This window comes from Gambusia affinis, linkage group LG20, assembly GCF_019740435.1.
Source record: "Gambusia affinis linkage group LG20, SWU_Gaff_1.0, whole genome shotgun sequence".
NCBI classification, from domain to species: domain Eukaryota; kingdom Metazoa; phylum Chordata; class Actinopteri; order Cyprinodontiformes; family Poeciliidae; genus Gambusia; species Gambusia affinis.
In genome coordinates, this window is record NC_057887.1 from 9,189,075 (window position 1) to 9,214,645 (window position 25,571).

General features: G+C 40.7%; 1 protein-coding gene across 13 annotated transcripts in view; it reads right to left on the reverse strand.

The window, feature by feature from the left end:
- Positions 1–25,571, reverse strand: part of LOC122823361 (brain-specific angiogenesis inhibitor 1-associated protein 2-like) — a 61,736-nt gene that overhangs the window by 9,255 nt on the left and 26,910 nt on the right. For 4 of the 13 annotated variants that reach the window (XM_044102891.1, XM_044102892.1, XM_044102897.1 and 1 more), the window contains 10 exons: positions 18,022–18,083; positions 16,169–16,240; positions 15,059–15,196; positions 8,671–8,823; positions 5,449–5,679; positions 4,005–4,191; positions 2,128–2,329; positions 1,940–2,020; positions 1,591–1,756; positions 20–57 (listed from right to left, as the gene is read on the reverse strand). In XM_044102891.1, the coding sequence (XP_043958826.1) occupies positions 20–57; positions 1,591–1,756; positions 1,940–2,020; positions 2,128–2,329; positions 4,005–4,191; positions 5,449–5,679; positions 8,671–8,823; positions 15,059–15,196; positions 16,169–16,240; positions 18,022–18,083 (1,330 nt within the window). Of the gene's footprint in view, positions 1–19; positions 58–1,590; positions 1,757–1,939; positions 2,021–2,127; positions 2,330–4,004; positions 4,192–5,448; positions 5,680–8,670; positions 8,824–15,058; positions 15,197–16,168; positions 16,241–18,021; positions 18,084–18,653; positions 18,666–25,571 lie in introns of all 13 variants that reach the window. The other 9 variants (XM_044102889.1, XM_044102896.1, XM_044102894.1 and 6 more) reach the window with 4 other exon arrangements.

The window sequence follows — 25,571 nt, forward strand, 5'->3', positions numbered from 1 at the left end:
GAACTTGAGCGGTTCTTACCTGGTGGGGAAGCGAGGCTCGTACTCTTCAACTCCCTGCTGCAGACAAAAAAGGGAGAAAAAATTTGTTACAGTTTATTCTGCAATGACGTGCCTTTACTTATGAAAGCTAGAGGACTGTTGCAATAATCACAACAGTCAGCAGATGGCAGCAAAGATTCTGCAACGCAAAATCAGAAATATGACTCCATCGTACAAGTTAGCGTCTCTCCATATAAACTGACCTTAAAAGTAGAAAACCAACCTTAAATTGAAGTCAATCTTCCCTTCTGTGTGAATATATCATGTTACAACATGGACACATGTGCCGTAGTTGCCTGTTGTGTTATATAGTCTTTCAATTTTCAGATTAAGAACTGAATATCTCTCTGAGATGTTCACAGCTTGGGGGAATGTTTTAGAAACTGAACGTGCTTTTAACTTCAACACTTTTCTCACCAACCCGTCTAAACCACAAACATTTTTATTTGTGGGTAACAACGTAAAAGGGGATGATTACATCACAATTTTTAGGCTAATTTTTCAAAGAATTAGAAAACTATATATAATTTTCCGTGCTCTTTCAAAATAATGCAGAACTTTATGTTAATCCATCTTAATAAGGTTTGTGATTGTTACATGATAAAATCTTAAAAAGTTCAAGCCGCGTGAAAACAAGTCAGTGAGCTTTTGTTACGGTTCAGCAAAAAAATAGAAGAATTAAAATCTATGAAAGACAAAATATATATATATATATATATATATATATATATATATATATATATATATGTATAAAACACACACAGAATTGTGAGATGAGTCATCAACTTAAAGGCCTGATAAGTGAAAGAGTTTAGAAGCAGAGATTTTCTGAATAGGCGGCGACTAAATGACAATCCTCGGCGGCGGTGAGGCAGAAAGAGCCGTTTAAGTTGTTACATGACTGCAGTGCAATTAAGAGTCGCCCACATGTTATGTTCTAGGTGAGGCGTAGGAGGGGATCTGGGCTGATGCAGAGGGAGTTCACTGTTTCATAAGACTCTTCCTGCCTTATGATGAATTCTTATCCCTCTCTCAGGTGTTTTCTCTGAATTTTCTCTTTCTGCGCTGCGTCACATCCTGCTCTTGATCCCTGCCACCAGGCACAGCCCATTCCTGCAGTAATGTAAGCTAGCGCTGCACATTACTGTTCTTACCAATTATTTTTAGTCTAGTTTCTAGTGCAAATATCGTAGCATGCTTGAATTTATGCAAAACTAACTTAAAAGCAACTTTTCAGCCACATATTGCAGCTTGTCAATAATTTCTTAATATTGATGGAAAAAGTGCTAGAGCCACCAACTAATTATTTCACTTATAACTTATGCTATTTTTTTAGAGGAAAATGACTTTTTCATCAGTATTAAGAAATTATTGACTTAAACAAGCTTGCTGAAATGTTTTGTCTTATTTTAAGTCTAATAAGATGTTTGCACTTTAAACAAGAGACCAAAAATATTTGGTAAGATGTTGTGTTTTTGCAGTGCGGGGTCTTTGTGATGGCTCAGGTTGTGATTTGTGGGTTTATGTTCGGACGTTCTGCAGCGTCTGTACCTGCGGGAAGCCTGGCACCGCGACGCTGTAGGGACGCTGTTGCCTGTGCAGCGTGGCGGTGCTTTGTGCAGACATTCGAGTGTGAGTGCCGTAATCGGGGCCGGGCAGAGGCATGTCCTCTCTCTCCAGAAGGTTCCCTGTGCTGCTGCTTTTCCCATGGTGGAGGCTGGAGACACAAGAGAGCATTGAAAGTAAAAAAAAACTGGAACCATGTTGTTCCTGTATCCCTTCTGGGCCAGTTAGTGGAGAGAGCACATCTGTAAGAATGGAACTGGGAGTTGTTCAAACATCTGGAATTTACAGATACCATAGACTCTAACAAGACAGAAACGCGACAAACTTCACGTACTTGTGGACTCGAAGCTGCCTCATGGTGTCGCCGCTGCTCTCGGAGACCAGCCGGGTGTAGGAGAAGGGAAACCAGCCCCGCCTGGTGGAGAAGAGACAGCAGGTCAACAAGCATTCGTTCCTTCTTCAATTTCAGAACCATAGAATAGAAACAGAAACATCTCATCTTCAATCCCAAACTACACTCACATCCTCGTCTTCTCGTTCTCGCCGTAATGCCAGCCGTCTCGCGCCTCGGGCACCAGCAGGGTGATGACGTCGCCCTCGGCGAAGCTCAGCAGCGTGCTGTTGTCTCCGGCGGCGTGGGAGAAGACGGCCTGGACTCGGGTTCTGCCGTTCCTTTCCAGACCTGCAGCCATGGAGCTGGAGCGGGGCAGCGTGCGAGTCTCCACTGGAGGAAAAAAAAAAAAAAAAACACACACCACAAAGTTTTTAGTCTTTGAGTAGAGAAACATGAAAGAGAGCCGGAATAAACTCAGAGGAGGTGTTGCTGTCCTCTGTCATATTGAGCAGTGATTCAAGCAGAACAACAGTTTTATGCAAGTCACTCGAGTTCTTTCTCATTTCAAATATCACATGTGCTATTCCCACTTGTATTGGTCTGTTATTAAACCTGCATGCTGCGCTTCAGGTAGGAAAATAAGATTTTTTGTCCCCCACTGTTCTATGATAAGAGTAACCAGAGTCTTTTTTCCTAAAATATTGTCCATACGGCTGGAACTATCAATCATTTAAATTAATCAATGAGATTTAAAAAATGGCACATTCTTCATATTTTCACTTAAGCCCTTTTATGCAATAGAAACACATTAAAAGATGAAAATAAATCAATGATTCAATTACTTTTCTAAATAAGAAAATGTACATTTTGTTGCATATTTAGTGAATGAAACAATGTAGCGTTCCTTTAGTTAATGCTAGATTGAAAAGCTCAGACATTTCTGCTCAACCGGGTGTCCATGCAGAGCTGATCTGTTCATAATGTTTTGGAAGAACAGATTTTTTTTTTTTTGTAGAACATTTTTACAGACTGTGATGGACCCGACTCAAACGAGGACAAAAAGAGTTCAAATTAGAAAAAATTTCAATTTAATTTTTCCAAAATAGCAAACAAAACATAAAAATTCAATGCAAAAATAAATCAAATAAATAACACTCTTGGGCCCAATTCAACTGAGGTCAACTGGACTCTAACTGAACACAAACAAAAACTGACCTTCCTAACAAAGAACAAAAGGCTGCTTAAATAGGGGTGGAGTAACCTAAATCTATCACTTGAGGGACATAACAAAAGAATAAATAAATACAAAATTAACTAAAGCATTCTATGAAACAAATAAAGCAAAACTAACTTTTACTTAACAGAAACAATAATAAGTGAATATTTAAGTGACAAGATTAACTAATTAAAAACAACTTGAAACAAGTCTCCTCCTTCAGTCTTTCAAGACAAATGGTACGCTCCAAGTTTCCTCCTCCAGCTGTTTTGAATCAGCAGCACCTCAAATAAAACACAAGTGTAAGTAAACCATTCAGACAGACATTAACTAAAGTGTGCACCCATTAGAAAATGTATATCTAAATGAAATAACTAACTTAAACACGTAAACTAAAATATAATATAAAGAAAAATACTAACACGATGTGGTGGTGGGAGGAGCATCCACCACACAGACAAAAAGTATTTTTTCTTAAATTCAAAATGTAAACATTTTCATACAGCTTTGGCTTTATTATGTAAATGATTAATCGATTACCTCAATTAGTTGATTATTTCAATACTTCCTCATAATTAATGCAATCGTTTCAGCCCTGATTACTGGTCTCTCCTGCTGATTTAGTGAACTGTTGTGTTGTTGCGGCTTCATGCTGAGCCCGGTTTGCACTCAAAGGATTAATAAGGTAATCAGAGTCTTAACTCAATTCTCAGCCAAGTTAATTAACGGAGGATGCAAAATAAAACTGCATTCGCAATCCCAGGAACGGAAAGGTCTTTACCATGGAGACTTGTTATTTTTTTATGCTTCTACTAAACCTTGGAAGAAAGGAGCGGCGTGCGTCCTTACGTTGGGGGGTCTTGCTCTTTGTGGGGGCGGCCTTGCGCACAGGCAGGGTGTTGGAGTAAACCTCCGCTCCGTGCCGCTGAGGCTGCGGGGAGGCTTTGCCCTGCGGCAACTTGCTCTCCATCCACTGCTGGTAGTCCTCTCCACCTGCTGCTCCGTTCATCACCGGCATCGCTCCGTCCATCAGCCGCTGCGAGAGAGCCGTTGAGACGATTAAAACCCGCTCCAGCGCGTTTACATTAGTTGCATAAGTTCCTGCAGCTCATTAGTGATAATGAAGGCGTCGAGTGGCTGCTGGTCAAAAACGCTTCGTTAATTAAAATCGTTTATGTACAGAGTTAAAAGCAAACATCTGTGAAAGAGTTTCAAGGCATTATTATTGCTGAATGCACAACATGGATATATATGCACTGTTTTTTTTTAATTAGGATTCAAACAAAACAAAAATTTTGATAGACGTGTGGACTTATTTGTCCAGGAGAAGAGAGCTTAAACTCTGTCAGAGCAACAAGCCTGTGACTGATTCAATAAAATTTCATTTCTATTTTTGATCTCAAAGCAGCACTTCACTTACAATCCCTCAAACACTTAAAGCACTTTTTTAAAGTCTTATTTGGAGTCATTTAATCATGTTTTACCAGAGGGCGGGGAAGTATACAGAAAGGTTTACTCAAGCAAAAAGGTTCTGTCAAAGAAATTACTCGAGTGAAAAAAGTAATAAAAAAAATAATTCATGTAGATACCACAACTGCAAAATAACAAATTCAGGCAAAAGAGAATTTTTTCCATATCAATGCCTTTCAATAAAAGACATTTGGAACAAAGAACTACAGGTGGTCAAAACAAGCTTGTTAATTGAACTGAAGCTCCTCAAACTGGTTAAAGTATCCAGAAACTTTACTGAACAGTGGAGATGCGTCAGAGTAAAACTAAAACCTACAACACAGTGAAAATATGCACCTAAAGGTATTTTGTTTTACTCAAATTACTCGAGTAAATGTAAGTAGTCACAACCCAACTTTGAGTTTTACCTTCTGTTTCTATAAATGTGCATTCAAAGGAACATTTTGTGCTGCATGTTTTGAGCTTCCTGTGTCTCAAGCTGCACTAAATGAAACACATTGCTGCTTCTTCCATCAGACATTTCCCCATATATGCGTTCTCGGTTCCGGTGTGAACTATAAATGATGAGTCAGAAAGCCATTAGTCCGTTCTTGGCCGCAGCAGGAGAAAACAACACAATTAACTCCTTGACTGCTTCTGTTTTACACTGGAACAGACTCGCTTTTTCCCCCCCCATTTTTGTAAAAGTTTGTACTGTTTATTTGTTCAGATTCGTCTTTATCTGCAGGCTTCAGTCGTCTGAACAGAGACGCTGCCCCGTTTTTCGGTCTGTGTGAAACGCCTCGTCGTTTGTCTGGTGCGGTAAGGCCCAGGAGGAACTGACCTGCTGGCCCATGGTGGCGCCGGCCCGCAGGGCTGCCAGCTCTGGAGGCATGGGCAGAGGTTTGGCGCCAGAGATGGGCTCAGAGATGCAGGGGTGGAGGGCGCCGGGAGGCACGCCGCCCGCCGCGCCGCTCATCTGCTGTGCCAGGAACATGGCCCGATCCGGCAGCTTGGTCGGTTCGGCGCACACCTGCTGCCACACGGGGATCTTCTGGGACAAAAGCTCCTTGCCCTGGAAACACAGAGAGAGAACAGGCTCAGCATGATCCATTATGTGGAGAGTTATTTGGGCTGGCAATATTTGAATCGTCAGAAATTAAACGGTCAAAACATTAAAGAATTACACCACCAGTCTTACTGAGTGACAACAGTTTTGTTTAATGCATTTTTCTTACTTTTTCACCCTTTCAACAAACTCAAGTATCCGTTTTTTTAAAGCAGCGATATTTGGCCTGACTCAGGTTAACCCAGTCAAGTCGTGTTTGTATCTGTTGGAGCTGGAGGGATCTCAAACAACTGGGGTTCTTCAGACAGAACATTTTCCATTTGAAACAGTCAACAGGCAGAGCATAAAGGATTTAAATGTAAAATCATTTAGAATCTTGATATTAGCAGGAACAAAGGGAATAACGAGGAAACGGCAAATGGAAAACTGGATCTATGTGGTTATTTATGTTAGAGAAGCTAACCTCTTTCTGGAGACTTGAAGTGAATACATTTGAGTGCGGAAAGTGTGGTTGAACTACATTAAACCAATCCTATCGGCTTTTGTATGAAAATAATTTTTTGGTCAGGAGACGAGGCTGAGATAGATTAGACGATGGATGCATGAAGCTGCCAGAAAAGCAAAGGAACAAGCCGAGTTTCTTACACCGTTATGCAAGCATTCATGTATTCATTTAATTTAAGCTTCGAAAGCTCTTTGAAACATTCTGGAGTTGCTTGAAAGGGAGAAAATAAATGTTAAAAATCCAAAGCAACCAGTTATTGGTAGTTTTCTACAGATCGTATTTTTCAGCGACGTCTCTAATTCAGAGTTAAACGGGTTGTAAAGGAAGCATGCGAATCGCCTCGGCTGCTGCAGGACGTGTCCGTGCATCATACAGCAGAGCAGTTACGTAACGACCTCATCTGCATTCATCTTCAGGGAAGAACAAACAGATCCGAATCTGGAATTAAAACTCGGCTGGTTCTAACCCGGCCAAGGAAGTGGGCGGGCTGCATTGGCAGGCATCAGTCAAATTACGGGAATCCAGAAAACAAACCTCTAATGTGAACCGACCATCTTTAACTTTTAACATCCTTAATCAGAGACGTTCTGCTTCTGCTTTGTTTCTGTGAATTGTCGCTGAAACAGAGAAGAGTGAGGAGTCACAGTTCTGTTTCTTTGTGTTCTGCAAACTTTTCCTGAGAACATCTTTGCTGCCGGTGAAAGCGATGAGTCACTGCGACCCCAGCAAGTCTGGCAGATAGCAAAGATGGAGCGTAGGTGGCCGGTGCCTTTACCGGCGTTAGGATAATCGACAGGCACAGACGGCGGCTGCTTTATTCTGCTCTCAGAGGACAGAGTGGAGAACAGAGACGGACTGATCACCTGGTCAACTTCTCTGGCTGCAGCAGAGGTTTTACAGAAAAGGAGAACAGCAGCAGCATCTCTGCGAAACACAACTTTCAGAATCAACTCCGAAGCTTTAAATGAGGTTCCTTAAAAACGTAACAGATGCTTAAAGCTCCAGGAACGTTTAGTTGAAATCAGGGCTGCAACTAGGAATTATATTAGTAATCAATTAATCAGATTTTTAAAAAAAAGGAAAAAAACAAACAAAAAACTGGCACATCCTACAGATTTTTCATTTAACCACCTAACCAATTTTTTTAATGCAGTATCAGAAATATATTAAAAGATGCCTCAATTCATCATGATTAATCTATTTAAGCATTTCAGCCTGTAATCGTCTAGATTAATTATTTCTGATTTAGTCCTGAGTAAAATAATTAGGTTTTAATAATCTATTTTTGCTCAAATACATGGTTTGATAACATTACAGATTCATTCATCGTCTCCTGGTCCATCCTGCCGTCACACAGGAGCATCAGGGCGACTCCGCCAGAGGCAGAGATTCACCCCAAAACGTGACTTCGAAAAGAAAAACGTCTCCAGTTCAAAGGAATTTTTAGCATCTTTTGCTTAGGAACAAAAAAACTCTCCTTGTAATTGGCCTGAGGACAGCTGGCGGTCGCTCCGAGTCTAATTTAATCCCTTTTTGATGTTTAATCATCCCATCAGCAGTTTGTGTTCTCCGCTTCCTCCTGTCTATCAATCACTCATTCAGACACTTTCACACCCACACGCAGTGAGTCGGAACCAAGCGTTCCTGCAGAAGTAGGTCATCCTCCCAGCCGCCTTCACCCTCCTCCTCCTGCTGCTCCTCAGGCTCTACATGTGAAGAAGAGAGGATGCAGCCGTTCGAGGAAGAAATGGGAGCGGCTTGCATTTCTGTTTATAGTGAGCCTGTGATTGGCTGAGTGGGAAGCATCTGGACGAGTACTGGAGGGTTTTAGCATTTCATGACGATTTATAAATAAACAGCAGAACGTGAGAATGGAACAAAGCGGCAAGCCTGAACGCTTTTTAGGACCTGCCAACCTGCGAAACCGATGAACAATATCAAATAGTTCATGTAGCAACATTATTACTCATTTTCCTCACTAAATAAAGTCACATTTCTGATTGCCCTGATCTTTCTCTCCTCTTTCTCCCTGAACTTGTTTTTCTACAGCTTCAGGATTTCTGAGAGAAGTTTCAGTTGCAACTTTCATCAATAATATTCCAATGTCACATCTATAGAATGTCATTCAGCTCTAACCAAGACCGAACAAGCAATTAATAAATTAATCGCACGATAAATTAAACTGAGCTTGGTAAACCTTTTTGGCTGTGCTTTAGTTTGGGTATTTAAAATATCTACCAGTTCCAGTTAAACTGTTCTTTACAAAATTAAAGTTTACTGCTCTTTGCAAGGGCAGATTTAAATTATGGCATTATTAATATATTTGTTGAAAATGGTCTCAAAGAAACGGTGTGACACGTCTAAACAACATCGATTTGCTTTCTGAAATTTGCCTTGTTGCTTCATTTTCTAGTGAAATGATCATTTTACTAGAAATTGTTAATTTCTAGTGAAATTATCGCTCTACCAAACCTGTGCTGTGCTGGTCTCACCTTGTTGTGGTAGGCGCTGCTGTTCTTGGCCACGGCGCACTGACGGTCCACCAGGAAGCAGTACCTCCTCCGCTCCTCAGACAGAGCGTTCTTGTAGCCCTCGGCGATGTAGCTGTCCAGCTCGCTCTGCTTGTTGCTGATGGCCTCCACATACTGGGAAGAAAAGGAAAAAAAGAGGAAATCCAGAGATTTTCCAGTTGTCTCACAACAGTAACAACAACAACAACAAAAAAACAAAAGAAGGGTCCATAATAAACATTTTATGGAGTGGGTGAATCAGTCCTTTACATGCTTCAAACGGTGACATGTATAAAGAAAATTGTCTTTCCTGGGCTGCCTTGGATATTAAGTCAAAAATGTCACAGCACTTTAAAACAGGAACTTTCCCTTTCCCTCTGGGTTGTAGCTAGAGCTGGGCAATAAAACTAAAACCAAACCATGATATAAACATTCATTGATTGGTCTTGTGTTTCAAGCATCTGAAATGCTGCCAAACTGGTGATGTGACCACTTCCAGTTTTCACTCAATGCTGTTTTTAATTTTTAAGGCATTAAACTGCAGCTGCTGAAGTTGCTCGGCAGTTTGTTGCTAGGTATCCAAAGGGCGAGTGAGTTGCTGAGCAACCAAAGAGCGAGAGAATTGCTTGATCCCATCAACCTAGCTTATTAGTTGGCCATAAGTGGCTAAAGCTTTTCCTCTGCCACTCGTCTGTCGCGATGTATATTTATCACCCAGCTCTAGCGCACAACTAGCGGCGCCTTAGCGGAAACGTCGACACCAACGTCCGAGTGCAGAGAACCAGACTTCATCCACAGCTTCAGTCAGACAAGAGGAGCTTCTAAAGAGTTTAAACAAAGCGAAACGTCGTCCTCGGCGTGTTAGTCTGACGTCAGAAGCAGTGTGAGGAGTCAATGGCCGCGCCCCGAGCCGTTCACACACAAACTGTGCATCCCACACCGACCTGCACATTTAGCTGCTTCAGCTAACAGCCGAGGGCGGGCTGGACGTTCAAAAATAACCCGATGGTGCCAGGAGACGGATCTATAGAGCGACTTGAGTCATCCAGCGATGCTCCATAATCACCATCACACTTTGAGCAACACCAGAGGTGCTAATTATGGAATTAATAAAGCAAAGCAGGCATTCATTAAGAATATTTTTCTGCCTCATTTACATTCTTATCTAAACTTAAAAAAACTGAGAAGTGAATTTTAAATCAATGAAATTTTTAATGAATTTTAAACACTTGGTAACTTTTCTGTCTTCAAACAAGCATTTAAGGTTATGTAAAGATCAGATTCGCTTAGCCTTTTCCTGACTAAGGCGCTCAGCACAGTATTGAATTTAAACCCATAGATATCTTATTTTCTTTTTCATACACAACTTTGGTACCTTTTAGCTGGAAAAGTTATCCAGATTGAGATGTTTTCAGAGCGGCGCCTTCCTTCTAGAGATAAACTGCTGCTTTAGGTTCTGTAAACTGGATCCTCAAAAATCAATGTGTTTTCCTCGTCAACAACAAACGCATTTCCACAATAAACCTTTAAGACATGAGCGCAAAGAAAAGAAGCTAAAAAACTGGAACAGCAATCAACTTCATTAAGTTTGAAAAGATTATTTTGAAAGTTTTGTCCTCTGTTAACATCTGGAAAAGTGCTAATAGAACAGGATTTATTCAGACCTGGTCAGATGCAGGATGCATCGTGGTGCATAAAACAATTTGCAGCATCACAGAGCTCGTTAGATGCAGAAAATGATGGCATAACTGTGAGATGCAAAATATGTAAAATTCTGCAGAGCTCATTAGAGGGACTCGTTGAGGGCAGTGTTAATTTTTCTGGGAATGATCCAAATGAATTTCTGGAGCCGCTTTAGAGAAGTTTTCAGCTTTCAATAAATAAACAGACTCTTTAATCAAAGAACCTAGAAATAATATGAAAATATACAGCAATCACTAAGGAGCAATAAGGATGAATTAAAATGAGTGTGATAATTCACATTCTAACATGTTTTTTGAAGGGCAATTCTGTTTTGAGAAACTTTGTAATCCTTTTTATCTATTGTTTTTGGTTGTGTTTTATTTTGGATCTTGGATATTTTTTGTCTTCCACTTCCAGTGTGGAGAATTCTTTACAAAATAAAAGCTCATTAGTCTTTGAGAGGATGACCTGGCATCATCAATATATTGGTTGAAAATGGCCTCAAAACATCAATATTATCGTTTATCGTAATAACTTCTGGGACAATATATCGTCCAGAAACATTTGTTACTGCAGTGGACCGAGGAGCGACATCTGTGAACTTTGGGAAGAACGGAGCATCATTTTAATGACGTTATAAGCAGAACGGAGCTCCGCCACCCAGCTGCGCTCATTAATCAGAGCTGCTCCTCATGTGGGCTCATCCAGCAGCCACTGTGTAGTGGCCATAACAGAGGAAGACGGAGGCAGCAAATGAAGAGGACAAGCTGCGTTCAGGGTCCAGGTTCAGGTCAGCGGGTGGGAGCACATGTTCCACACAGCTGCTGGCGGTCAAGGAGAACCCACCGCTTCTTCAATCATCTCTCAGCACGAGGCTGCGAACAGTTGGGAGCATTTAACGACAACGCGCAGGACTCGGGACTCTACCAGTAAGTGGTGCATGATGGAAGTCCTCCTTGAAGTTCATTTGTTTAGATACAGGCTGGCCTTTTGTGCCGTTGCCAATCAGCTTCTTCATTACAATAAATGCGACTCTGCAGCTGCGGTCCAGCTGACAGAGACAATAATCAGCTTTTCCCAACTTCTGCTTACAGAGGAACACACCTGCAGGAAAAGCTCTGCTGAGTGCGAAACACGTCAGCGAGGAAGCAGACAGAGGTTGTGGTAATTAGCCCTACGGAAGGGATTTTTACAGTGTGTGATGTTTTCTTCAGGTTGAACCCCTCCTCCCGTCAGTGGGATGTCAAAACGCAGTGCGGCCGTATGCAAATTCACTGTGGTGGTGTGATGAGCAGGCTGGAAGATTAAAGAAAAGCTGAGTTTAGACTCAGAGTTCCCTTTGAACCGATCGCTCTGCAAGATGGACGCAAACAAACCAGAAGTGATGAAATGTGAAATGGGCTCGCTGTAGAGATGAAATGGAGGAATAAACACTGATATTTGGGATCCATGTCAAGTTACCTGCATTCATCATTCATATAAAAGAAAAAACTGGCTGCTAGCGCGCAGCGGCCTTTATCGTGCTTTGAGTTCAATCCCTCTGCTCTGGTCTGAATTAATAGTTGGAAAGTTAAAACCTTTGAGATGCAGACTCTGGTCCTGTCCCCAGACTGCATGCGAAGGACGATTAGGTCTGCATACGAAACTCCGAATCAGTCAAATATAGAAAGTATTCATATCCAAACTATTGCATCTATTAGTTTAAATCTAATATATCTAAAGAAAAACTTTGTCTCTAAAACAGTGTCTTTCAGCATTCAGGCTCAGTACAACAACAAATCTCTCTTGCACATGTCCTTTCTTAACATAAGAGAGAAAATCAACTCTTACTTGTATTAATTTGACTACATATGCATTTGAATTAGATTTTGATTGGATGATTTGACACCAATTTGGCGTAATTAGATATAAAATAGACCTGCGTTTTGATTACACACGAATCTGACTGAAGATCAATCAATCAATCAAATTTTATTTGTATAGCAGATTTCAGCAGCAAGGCATTTCAAAGTGCATAACAAACACAACAACACAAAGTCATGCAACATAGACTCAACAATCAAACCATTACATTAAGTCAAGTGCCATTATGTTTCAAATAAAACTCTAAACAGATGGGTTTTTAGTCGCGTTTTAAAGGAAGTCAGTGTTTAAATAAGCATGTTTTACTCCTCAGTCATCTTTTCTCCATGTAACTGAATCCATTTTTGTTTGGAGGGATCAAGAGCTAATAAATCTCTTGGAAACAAGTTTATCTAAAAAAAAAGGCAGCTGCAAGTCTTGTTGCTATGCAGCTAATTAAAAGTTGGACAGAGTGAAAATGCTTGAACTGTGGAGCTCATAGCCTCATTATACAGAGTTTAAAAGAATGGCAGGAAGCGCTGCTCATAAAAACCCCACATACACCGACTCCATGTCGCGTGTTGCTCTTTCTAAAGGTCAGTTCGGTTCTGTTGCTACATGTTACAACCAGGAACCGCTCCAAACAGGCCTGATCCTTTAGTACACATTGTTCTCTATGTAGAGAACAAAACAGTTTGCAAGGAGGAGAAATGTTACATTATAAATATCTCCCGGTGGAAACAGTCTTTTGTTGGAGGTGACAAACACAGACCGGCTCCGATAGCTGAAATCTAAATTAGCGAGGTTTCACATTGTAGAAGTTCGCTTCCTCTCCTGCCACAAACAGAACCGCAGCGACATGAGGTGGAAAGAATCGAACTCTCCGCCGAGACCAGCAGCTTTCACACTCAATAAGCCACTGAAGCCCAAAGGGGCCGATGGACTTTAGGCCTAAACGTTTCCACGCCGCAGCTCTTCGTACCGTAGCTCCAGCTATTGATTTTTTAAATTTTTTTTGGGGGGGGAAGCCACCAGGCCGACCCCTGGTTGCTCAACCAACCATTCGCTGCAGAAACACTAACAATTAGACAGTAATTGCCGCCCCTGCTGCTCCGACAGAGCAGCGTGACGTTTTCAGCCTCTGGAAGTCCTGAAGCTCTCTCTCTGCGGCAGGTCAGACAAGACAGTCTTCATCGTCTGCTGCAAGTGTTTTATTTGCAGGCTCTGAACTATATATATATATATATATATATATATATATATAAAAAATCCTACTTCCCTGTAATACTTTTAAAGAATGACAAAAAAATCGTGGCTTTTTATATTCTAATGAATTTGCTACACAAAACAGGTCAGCCAAGATTCATGAGTTGTAGAGCTACAGGGAAAAACATTTGGATTTAAATCAAAGAAATGTCAGAATAATTAGCTGTAAAGAAACGGAGCCGTGACGCCGGCTGACATCTAACCGAGCTGCAGGTAAATTGTTTTGTTGCTCTGCGCAGACAGGCTGTCAGCAGATGAAGTCCCACATTCCCAGTTTCATACCGGCTTTAATTATTTGTGTCGCACTCCACGAGTCGAGTTCAGACGAGGCAGAAATGCACGACACGTTTTATCGGGGCCCAACAAACTGGAGCTGCAGAAATAAAGACGAGAATCTCCAACACTTATGTCTAAGGGAGGGAGGAAGCAATTGGTTGTACAGCTGAAAGTTTTGTGCTCGTGTTGTGATTATAGACAAAAGGAAAAACAAAACAGGGCTTTGATAGTCAGTTCGTCCCAGCTGATGGGACGGATGAGAGACTCATGACGGCAGCCTCTGGTGTGCAGGTTGTGTAATAAGAGCCGGCCCACCGTGTGTCACCACAACACCTCCAGACAGGAGTTCAGAGACATGCACGGTGTAATCACACCTCCGCTCCAACAGCCACCGGAACATCAGCCAAACGCTCACCTTCCCCACTTATCCATCACACTCAGGAGAGCAGGAGGTAATGAATCAGCCAGAGCGACGGCAGACGGTAAATACTGTGATCCCTGGATTTCTCAGTTTCGCTGAACTTTTCTATGATGACTTTAAATATTAAAAAAAAACTGGGACGGGAGGGGGTTTGTTTTTGTTAACTTTTTTTACGTTTTTGTCACAGAAGGAAGCTTAAAGCCCATCGGGAAGACGAAAATGCATTTCTAAAAAGAGTTAAACGTTGCTCTTGATCAAACAGTTTGCATGAATTCAACAAAAATCTGTGTGCTTGAAGCTGAGTGTAAGAATGCTCTGGAAAAATAACATTTTACTAAGTATTTTTGGTTTAATTTCAAGTACAAACATTTTAGTACACTTGAAATAAGAAAACTAACTAATAAGTAAATTTTTTGCAAAATATATAGTTGCTAAAAAATGCTAGTTCCACTAGAGGATTATCCCACTTATAACAAGACATTTTCCTCACGTTTTAATTGGAAAACATCTTCTAATGGAGTGAATACGCTCGATCAGCATTTAAGAATCACTGACAACAAACTCAGTGATTCTGAGTTTGTCAGTGTACAAAAATACACTGTTATTTTTTGTAAGTTTTGTCTTAAGTGTACAAAAATATTTGCACAAGAATATGGACCAAAAATACTTGGCATGATTCTGTGTTTTTGCAGTGTGTGAATAAAGGAGAAAGTTTTGTGTTGATGTCAACAGCTGATCCACCGCAGGACTGCCTGAAGCCAAGACTTGCATCAGCAGTGGTTTATGTGCTGCATCATGATTGAGAGACACCACAGAGATGCCACACACACACACGCACACACACACCCACACACACACCCGCACACGCACACAAACACTGACCTGCATTTCCTTATCTCCATACTTGGAGGGGTGCTTGCTGCTCTGGCTCTTCCTGCGCAGCTTCTTCAGCTCCGCCTGGCATTTCTCCAGACTCTCCCCTTTGCTCTTGTGCTCCATCTGGTACTTCTTCAGCGCCGCCTGAGGGGGGCAGCACAAAGTCAGCAGGCTCAGCGGATGGATCAGTCCATCATTAGTGTGTTTATTTCAGAGCATTTGGCTCTACACCATCTAAATTCTCTAAGGAGGAAAAAAATAAATAAAGTCCTTGGATGTTCATTTAAGACTGATGAGGGAAGAACTCTTAAATAGTTAACAGCAAGAAAATTATGTAAACATAGAAATTCTTAAAAATATATATTTTTTGCAAATTTAAATTTTTTTTTTCAGGTTTTGTATGTACTGTATACAGTGTCCAACCAGCAGCTTGTAAACATGCCAAAAACCTCAACAAACTGTATTTATTAGAACGAATCGTGCAATTTCCTGTTGCATAAGCTGAAGTAAGGCAAACCTCCTGTATATTTAGGAATAGCTGAAATAACCACGCTAAAAGTCCAAATACATAATTCCCTATCTCTTAAAAAGCAGTAACTGATACATGTTCCTGCCCACAAACTGTTAAAACCATTCTGTTTTCAGGCTACTGATAAAAAATAACATTACTATTCTCACAAATTGTTGTTATTAATAGTCAAAAATCTAGATTTTTTAACCGAAATGTCTTCCGCTCAGTTACTTCTTTGATCTGTATCAACTTTGCTTTCCAGAGGGTTTCCAAATGTTTCCGTCTACTGATGATTACGGGAAGGTTGCAGCAGGTTTATCTAAACTCAGCAGCAGCATATTCATTGAATGTAGTAAAATACGGAGCCTAAAATAAGCAGCAACTGTGTTGTAAAACTTAAAACAAGCAAGTGAAGGCTGGCAGAAGATTTTTACAAGAAGCGGATCTTAAATCTCCCATCAGTCCTTTTTTTGTCGCAAACCCAAAATAAATGGAGGTCATTTGACGCCCTCTTCAAGTAGACACGCCGCCGTAGCTCCTTTGACCCCACATTTTGAATCTGCAGCATATGAGAAGAAGAAGAAGAAGAAGAAAAGAAGTCTCACGTTCAGGTAGCGCGCGTCCAGCTCCACCTTCTTCTCCAGCTCTGTGAGGAGCTCGTTGTGGAAAGACTTCAGCTGCACAAAAACACAAGCATAGAAACTTGAACAATAACCCCCACAAACATTAAATAACACCAGCCTCATGCCGTTCCATGTGGAAACCGCAGAGGAGGTATTTTTAAAAGTGGGATGTCTGTTTCAGTGCTGAAGGAAATGATCGGAAGGGATGAGACTATGGTGGGAAAGCGACACACCCGGAGGGCTACAGAGGGATGTCAATCTGCAGTTTCCGCATGAGCAACATGAAGATCATCATGCAAAAGTATTCAGCTCTATGATTTTCATAGGGTTTTACGTGACAAACCACCAAAAAGGATTGTGTACTTGTGAAGTGGAAGGAAAACGATACTTGGCTTTCAAGAGTTTCAGAAATATCTAGAAGATAATCAATTTCTCAAAGATTTCCTAAGCTGGTGAAAAATCTACTTTAGATGACAATAAAACAAAGTAAGGCTGAGCTAACATTTTGAAGTTGTGTAAAAGACTTACAGATCAACCACAAATTTAATTTATTTGTTTCTTATATGGGCCGCACAGTGGCGCAGTTGGTAGAGCTGTTGCCTTGCAGCAAGAAGGTCCTGGGTTCGATTCCCGGCCCGGGGTCTTTCTGCATGGAGTTTGCATGTTCTCCCTGTGCATGGTGGGTTCTCTCCGGGTTCTCCGGCTTCCTCCCACAGTCCAAAAACATGACTGTCAGGTTAATTGGTCTCTCTAAATTCTCCCCAGGTGTGAGTGTGTGTGTGAATGTTTGTGTGTCTTGTATGTCTTTGTGTTGCCCTGCGACAGACTGGCGACCTGTCCAGGGTGAACCCGCCTCTCACCAGGGACGCAGCTGGAGATAGGCACCAGCAACCCTCCCGACCCCATTAGGGAAGAAGGGTGTAAGAAAATGGATGGATGGATGTTTCTTATATTTAGCTACACTACCTGCTGGCATAAATAGGAAACTGCATGTGAGAAAACAGACTGGAGTCCTGCTGGAAGGTGAACGTCTGCGCCAACCTCAATATTTGGCAGCCTCAGGATTTTAATGCATCCATCTTCCCCGTCAACTTTGACCAGCAACTAGAGGGGGAGCATGACGCCGCCACTACCATGCTTCCATCATAGGAATAATGTAAGACTTAGATTTTAATCGGCATTTAAGAAAAAAACATAAAAAACATGAATAATTTTCTTTCCACTTGTTTGAATACTTTTGCAAAGCAATGTAAACCTTTGTGGGGATTCATATGGTTATTAAAAAAAAATAATAATAATAAAAAAAAAATAAATAATAATAATAATAATAATAATAATAATAATAATAATAATAATAATAATGGACTTCAGATGAAAGCACTTGTGAAAAAAAGTTGTGAAAAGCAGCCCCTCAGGATAAAGCTGAGTCTGATTTGTACATAACTGCATCTTCGACCAATTATCCAAAAAGAATAGGAACATTTGCAAACGGACTACAAAATAATTCCTGAATATATTTGTAGCCTGACTGTTTCTAACATCTCTGAATCAGCTGAATGTTCACTGCAAATGTTCCCACAGTTTGACAATTTTCTCTCCAATTTGGCTAAGGAACTGACATAAGGACCGTTTCACTCTGAACTCTTTGTGAATTACATATAATAGGCACCAATTTCCACACCCCACTGCAGCGGAGTCATCAGAAGCCGCTCGTCTCCCATTAAAAGGCTGATTTTCAGATTGTCAAACATTTCACGTCATTAAGCAAAAAGGCCACAATCTGTTTGGCTCCCAGTCCCAAGCTGATTTTAGCAACACCATCACCACATGCTCACCATCTCCTCAAGCTGGATCTGGATCTGTCTGTGCACTTCAGCCATCTGAAAGAGCACATCCCCTGCAGAGAGGAAAACAAAGAACAAAAGAGATGATTAACAAACAGAGGGAGGGGAAGGGAGAGAAGAGTGTGATATTAAAATCGTTCCAAACGCAGAAACACAGAGCGTGCAAAAAGAAACCCCGACAACAACAGCAACCGTGCAGCCAAACAGAACGCATGAGAGACGGGTGTCGATGGAAGTGGTGGAGGGCGAGCTGGAACATCTGAAGTGACGAGCAGACGAAACTCAAAACAGAAAGCAAAAGAAATATGTTGCACAGATGTACTTAATGACAAATCAAAGAGCTGATCGAGAAACCTGCTGAAAGTGTTCAAACCAAGCTGCTACTGTACGAGAGTTGATCGATTCTATCACGAAAACAAAACAAAAAAAACTCACAGAAACAAAACTTAAAAAGAAATCCTCAACTTTTTTAATCTATGCATTAAGATGCATGTTGTGCTACAAGATAACAGGGGGAAACAACAAAAAGCAAACCCCATGAAGAATAATTAACATCTTTAAGAAAACAAAGCAAGAAACTAAAACATGGTTCATGCAGCCATTGAGGTGTTTAAGATACCTACATGCTGCCTCTTCTGTATGTGCAATGCATTGTTTAAAAAAAAAAGAAAGAAGAAGATCTAGTTTGAGCAAAATAACACAGACCTGAAGAGACAGATCAAACTACCCTGAGAAAAAAAACATGGGGCAAATGACAAGTTTTAAACACAGAGAAAGAACACTTAGAACCACATGCGGAGCTGCAGATCCAAACTTCACATCATACATAACTGCAAAATACGAAGATACAGACTTATTAGCCAAAAATTTGCAATAATTTCAATGATTCTCTGGACAGAGGTGAGACACCACATGGTAATTTATTACACAAGATGTTGTCTGAATCATCCACTAGGCTCTACAATTCAACTTCATATTCAGTGCCTTGGAAACATTTTCCTTAAACTTTTCCACACCACAACCTTTAACTTTAGTTTCTTTTGGGGGGATTTAATGTAATAGACCAACACAAAGCAGGGTTTATCTGCAAAAACATATTTTTGAATGTTGTTCTTTCTCACATATAAACATCTGAAAATGTGGCATGCATTTTTAATAAGACCAGATTCCTGCCGGTTCCTGAGAATAACATCCTCTCAGCATAATGCTGCCACCACCAAGTCTAATTGCTTCATTACTAATTGATCAATTACCGTAGTTAAAGTTTATTTTGGTCTCTTTTCTTGTATGGGTTCAGCAGGGAAACTGGACATTTGATTTTCCCCTTTCCACACCATCCAGAAATTGGAAACGCTTGACTAACAGTTCTCCTTACCCGTCAGTAATTTGACTACAATTAACACACAGTGGTTACTAAAAAAGTGACTTCACAGTTGGGATCTCCTTTGTGTTGGTTTCTCAAGTAAAATGTCAATGAAATGAACTGATGTATGTTATTTTAAAATATGAAGTGGAAAAGTTTTTAAAAAGGTGTGCATTATCCATTGCACTGTATCCAACTGCACACTTTATTCCTGAACCCACTAATTAGAGGTGAAATACAGAGAACTTATTTAGTTTTTTATAAAAATCACTTTATGGAGTGCAACAATTAAAGCATATGGCTACAATGCAGAGAGAAAATCTAGAAAGTAAAAAAATATATACTTGAGGCCCGTACTTTATGAACTGATAATAACCTGGCGGACATCCATGAAACTGTGAGGGATTCTGTAAGGCAGCAGCGCCGCGGCATGGCGGTCCTGTTTACTCTAAACGAGGCCATCAGCATAAGTTAATGACCCTCATCTTTCTCCAGAGTAATGCACGGCGACAGCTTAATGCATGTCGCTCGGCTTTCCTCCTCCAGCTCTGCAGGTCCAGCCAGCGGACCTGAAGACGCTGGACAGTCGGAGGGGACGCAGAGTGGGCTGCCTGGACGGGATTAATGGGCTTAATGGAAGTGCTGCGGTCATGCAGATGAGACTCAGTTGCAGTAGAAGGGATTTAGTAAAGGCCAGAGCAGGAGGTGGACGGTTAGTTAAAACATATCCACTTGTTCTGAAGTCCAGTTTGGACCAGATGACTTCTTCTACAGCATCCAACTTCGTTAATGTGAACCTCTTCCTCCTTCTAGAGCTCAGCAGCAACTTTATTTCTCACCAGTATAATTTCATGCTGCAATTAGGGCTGCAACTAACGATTATTGTCAATTATTTGGATGATTAATCGGATACCAAAACTGGAACTTCCTGCAGATTTCTCATTTAACCACTTAAGCCTTTTTTAAAACAGTATCAAGAATACATAAAAAAATACAAAAAAATAATTCAGTTCCTTTAAAAAATAAGAAAAACATTTTATTACCTAAAATGCAATAACTAAAATTCTTTTAGTGAGCACCTGATCATTTATAAATTGGCTATTTTTGGGGGGATTAATCTGTAAATAATTTGATAGTGAAAGGTGCTTAAGATATTTGGGGTTTTATTAGAGGTGAAATAATTGAGGAGTTAGGGGTAGAACGAGGGTACAAAGGTTTGATCATCATCTTAAAATGTAAAATGTATTAATTCTTCTACAGTTTGGCCTAATTACTGCTCTGTTTTGAGTCTGTGTACTGCAGTCAATGATTTATTGATTACTAAATTAGTTGATTATCATTTCTATAATCAAATATTCGTTTCAGGAATGTTTCCTCAATGTTTAGGATTTTCTGCAGATTTTTATTCTTTTATTGTTTAACGCCGCTATTTTTAACCCCCTGCACAGAAGCACAGATGTAACAGAGACATGTGGTTAGAAAACATTTATATGCAGAAGACAGAAACACAAAGCAGTCGGTAGGGGTTTGTCACAGTACGACCTCTTATCCAATAGTCACCCTCCCCTCCTCCACCTTAAGAAAACACATCGACAGGCTGCGGACAGGGCACCGAGGCAGATAAATGCACCGATGTGCGCTTCCAAACTCTGCTTTGGATCTTGGAGGGCACCCAACACACACTCCCAACCCATCCATTAACAAACAGCCAGCGGCCATCGACAGGCTGAACTTGAGCGGCTCGATCACACACACAATTACACTAATGTTGACTTCGGCCCGAGGAGGGAACGGGATGCTGCATCGTATCCAAACTCGACCCGGAAAGACGGCTGCATGTTTGTGGTTTCTAATAATATTCTTACGCTAGACATAATAAAGGAGACATGAACATAGCCATGCAACGAGTGAAATATGCAACAAAAAAAAACTGCATGTTTTAATAATTATTATCTTCTTTGACATAAACGAGCTGCCTGTTGGAACGTATGAGGTTTCTTTTGATTGATAGCTTTAATACTCAAACGTTAAAAGTCAGTTTTTATATTTTATCTAAAGATGCATCCTAACCTCAATCAGAAGACAAAATTCAGTCACTGGATTACCTGAGAAATCAGCCGGTGATCATCCAGATAGAAACTTAAAACTCTGATTTTTAGTTTTTCTATTATTGAACCACACCCTCATGTCGTCACGGGTTACGATAGCGACACTCCTAGGTGTGGACGGCGTTGTAAATTGTTATTTGTAAATAAAATAAAAAAAAAAAGGTGTGGACGGCGTTTTACTGTAACAAATAAAGTTCATTAAAAAAATAAAAACAGCATTTCTGAACATTAAAATTAGCCTGTTCAGAATGTGAGGGATGACGCACAAAACCTGGAAGAAGCTTTCAAAAAAAGGAAACTATATTTCTACACAGGCAAATCCGCGGTTACCAAAAGAAAGATCAAGATTTTCAGCAGCTAGCATAAAGGCTGAACACGAACAGCAACGTTGCTATGTATTAATTTTTACTTCTAGTTCACCATCATAAAATATTCAAGTCCAGGAAAAGGTAATAGCCTTCAGGAAATTAGGGAACGGCTTTCTAAAGAATACACATTTTATATACAGACTATTAGCAGCCAACGTTAATAACTGCTGATACAGGAGTCTAAAGGCAGTTAAAAAAAGAAACTAAATTATAACTTTGTCTTTATTTTAAAGTCCAACTTTACAGGCAGGTCAAATGATGGGTGATTTTTAAATCTGCAAAAATTCAAAAATTACAGAACTGACATTACTTTCTGGAAATAAAGCCAGAAAGTCCAGAACTAAGTTGGAATAAAACCAAACAGTAGTGGGTCAATTGGTCTCATAAAACTGATTCATGTTGGGACATTTTGACTTTGTCCTGCAAGCTTTCATCCTCTGGAAGATCTTCAAATTCCTGGATGTTCTTGTTTTGTTTTGTTGCCTCCACCTAATCCAAAAATCTCCCCACCTTGCATTGTGAAATATGGGACTTCTATTCACCAGAAGTAAGCTGCTTATCGTTAATCAGAGCAGATCTCAACATCTGAGGCTTAAAGGGGAGGTAAAGCACATTGTTGTCCACTCCCAGAGTGCACAGGTGGATCAATTATAGGACACACAAAGACCGCTTTTGTTTGCAAATTGTTCACAAGACCCAACAAAATACATTTTGGCTAGTTTGCAATTTTATGCTGGTATTTTGATTGGAAATTATTTTCTCTATATTATTTACAGCCACATATAATAAAACTGGTCCTTTTACACAATTACATTTTCAGATCTTAAGAATTAAATCTGAAGCCTTTACTATAAGCACATTGAGGATTTAGGCCTCTCTTATGTGCTTTTACAGGGCAAAACATAAACCGTATCCACCAAACTCCATCCAGCTGGTGTTCTTCAATTATGTCCGTTTGCACAGATCTAACTGTAGGTGGGAAACAAGCCCATTATTCATCAGGCCTCACCCAAGGACAGCGCCAACATCTGGGTTTATTGCCCCATCTACTTGCCATGCTCAGCAGAGAGCTGGAGAGGGGGAGCAGTTAATGGCTGTGTGAAGGAGGGTGTTTTATGCAGCGTGCGTCCCTACAGGGACTGTATTATAGGAGCCTGAGAGCAAACGAGCAGCTTTAATCCCCAGAAAGCTGCAGTGAGGGGAGTACAAGGTGCTGCAGGGAGATTTGCCCTCAAAGCCACATGATTGACACCATTACCTTTGTGCTCATCTGGGCCTTTCATTTTGCTAAACCAAAACACCTGCTAGGGAATGGGCCCGATTCTCCACAGACAAACTCACAATGCAGAATGAGTGTTTACATGCGAAGCACCTGACTGACTGCGAGGTCTTTGAACTTCTGCTTTAACAAAGTCTTGCAGATCTGATGCTGCGATCCAGTTACCTGGGAAGTGGGAACTGTTGGCTGGGTCTGACATCAGGCCGAGGTAACGGCATTCTAGTTAAGAAGTCAGAATGTCAAAATGGCGACACCCGTAAACATTGTTCACAGTAACTCTTACAAATATAATGCTAATGCTTTACTTTGCAAAACAAAGCATCACTTTTCAGTTTACAGTTTACATGGAATTAGTGGTGGGCGACTTTAAGTACTTATTAACATTTTGGGGTGACGATAAGAACTATTGCTTCTTTTTTTGTATAGCTATGACTGTATGATACAGCAACCTTAGCCCCACCAACACAAATAATGATGTTGAAAAACATCATTATTTACCAAATCGCATAAAGAAGTGTGATTTGTGTCATTAAACTGCACACAGTTACTGCATTTAGTGATTTTTGTTTATGCTTTCATTGAACAAACGGTGGCGAAAATAGTAAAAATTACAGTCCCGACAATACAGAGTTTTGGGGATTTTCAACATCATTCAGTGGAATTTATTGAGACAACAATAAATCAGAATTCTTAAATTATCACGATACAATAAATGCCTACCACTACATGCAACATTGATTTTAGACACACCATTAGGTGTGTCTTGTGAAATAAAAGTGTTTCCACCATAAGTTACCACTATTTAAGCGAGGAGCGACCATAACGAATCACAAAGTCTCCCTTTCAAGTTGTTACTGGGGGTAGTTGGAGTTGCTCCGAGTCTGAATTCAGTGGATTTTTATGACTGGGAAGTCAAAATTTTCCAGTTCCGAGTACAACTGGAACACAGCATGAAACTGTGAGGCTCTCAGGGAGTGAACAATAACACCATCATGCTTCTTTTAAATTACTATTGACTGAAATGGAGCGTGTCGTGTTATACATGGCCATGCGTTTGATAACTTCATATTTCAAACTAATTAAAAAAAAAAGACTTCATGAAGGAATCAGGCCACAGCAGATCAATTAGACTGACGTGGTGAAGACATTACATGCTGGCTGATGCGGTGATGAATGAAGAGTGATTATCTGAGGCACAGGACACACGCTGGGAGCCAGGACCGGGGTCAGCATGTGGAGAGTGACCGATATATAAAACCTGATAGCTTTTCACGTTTTGACACATGGTCAATGCAATTCCTGGCACCCAACTCATCTTGTCTCACTACTAATTGTGCACCACAGTGGGAAAAATCTGTAAGTAAAGATTTTTTAAGCAGTGATCCATCAGTTGGTCTGTTCCTGTCATTATTCGTCTCTGTGGAGTTAGTTCTGAGGTGTAGAGTGGACAGAATCCCAGTCCTGACAGATCTACAGTCTTCATCTTAGAACTAAGTTCATGACACACCGAGATCTGCAGCTGTGACTGAAGAAAACCATAAAAACTGATTCAAAGGAGCTTTCCTGCACATATTTACCAACTTAGTACAGGTCCGCTAATTTATTTTTGCACAGCCTTTGTCTGGAGTCCGTGCACTTCACATCATTATCAGCATCATTAACTTACCGTTTGGTTCAAGAACAATGCGACACCTCAAGGTCCTTTCAGTCCGGCTCATTACTGAAGCCACATTACCAGCCCATTACCATTACTTGCTAAATCAAACACACAAAGTCCCTCACTGGCGCCGGCCGTTTCCGACCTGGCAATAAAGTCATGAAGCTTGCAGCTGACCGGACGGCGGGGTTTAAACGCTGAGGAATGAAACACTGAGAACAGGTGAGGTGAGATGAAGGGATGGATGACAGGTGAGGCGGATCAGAGTCTGAGAGCTTTGTTGGCTTTCAGCTTTTGATTTCAGCAGAGACTGTCTGACAGCTGCTAATGAGCCGGGAACACGTCGCTTTCCATCTCGCCTTCCTCCACCTCCAGTGTCCATCCTCTCATTATGTGTCTCATTGCTTTTTCTGTTCCTCCAAGTCCCATGTAACCACCTGAGGTGACTCAAGGACAAGGACTTTCTAATGGACTAAAGACCGACAGGGAAAGCTAAATTAGTGGTGTGGAGCAGCTCCGATGACAAGCAGACAGACAAAAGATACTTCTGTCTCCATCACTCAGTGGCCACTCGGGTTTTAGTTATTAAACACCCATCTGCAGAGACAAATTTAAATACAAAGGAGACTTCCATGAAGAAAAGAAAATCATAAGTCTGTCTATCCTTGGATCAAACCTGCTACCTCGCGATTGGTCTGTGCTACCAGACCTAAATTTGTATGCTGTAAACAAACTTTATGAAAAGGTGCCTGAATATTGAGAGAAG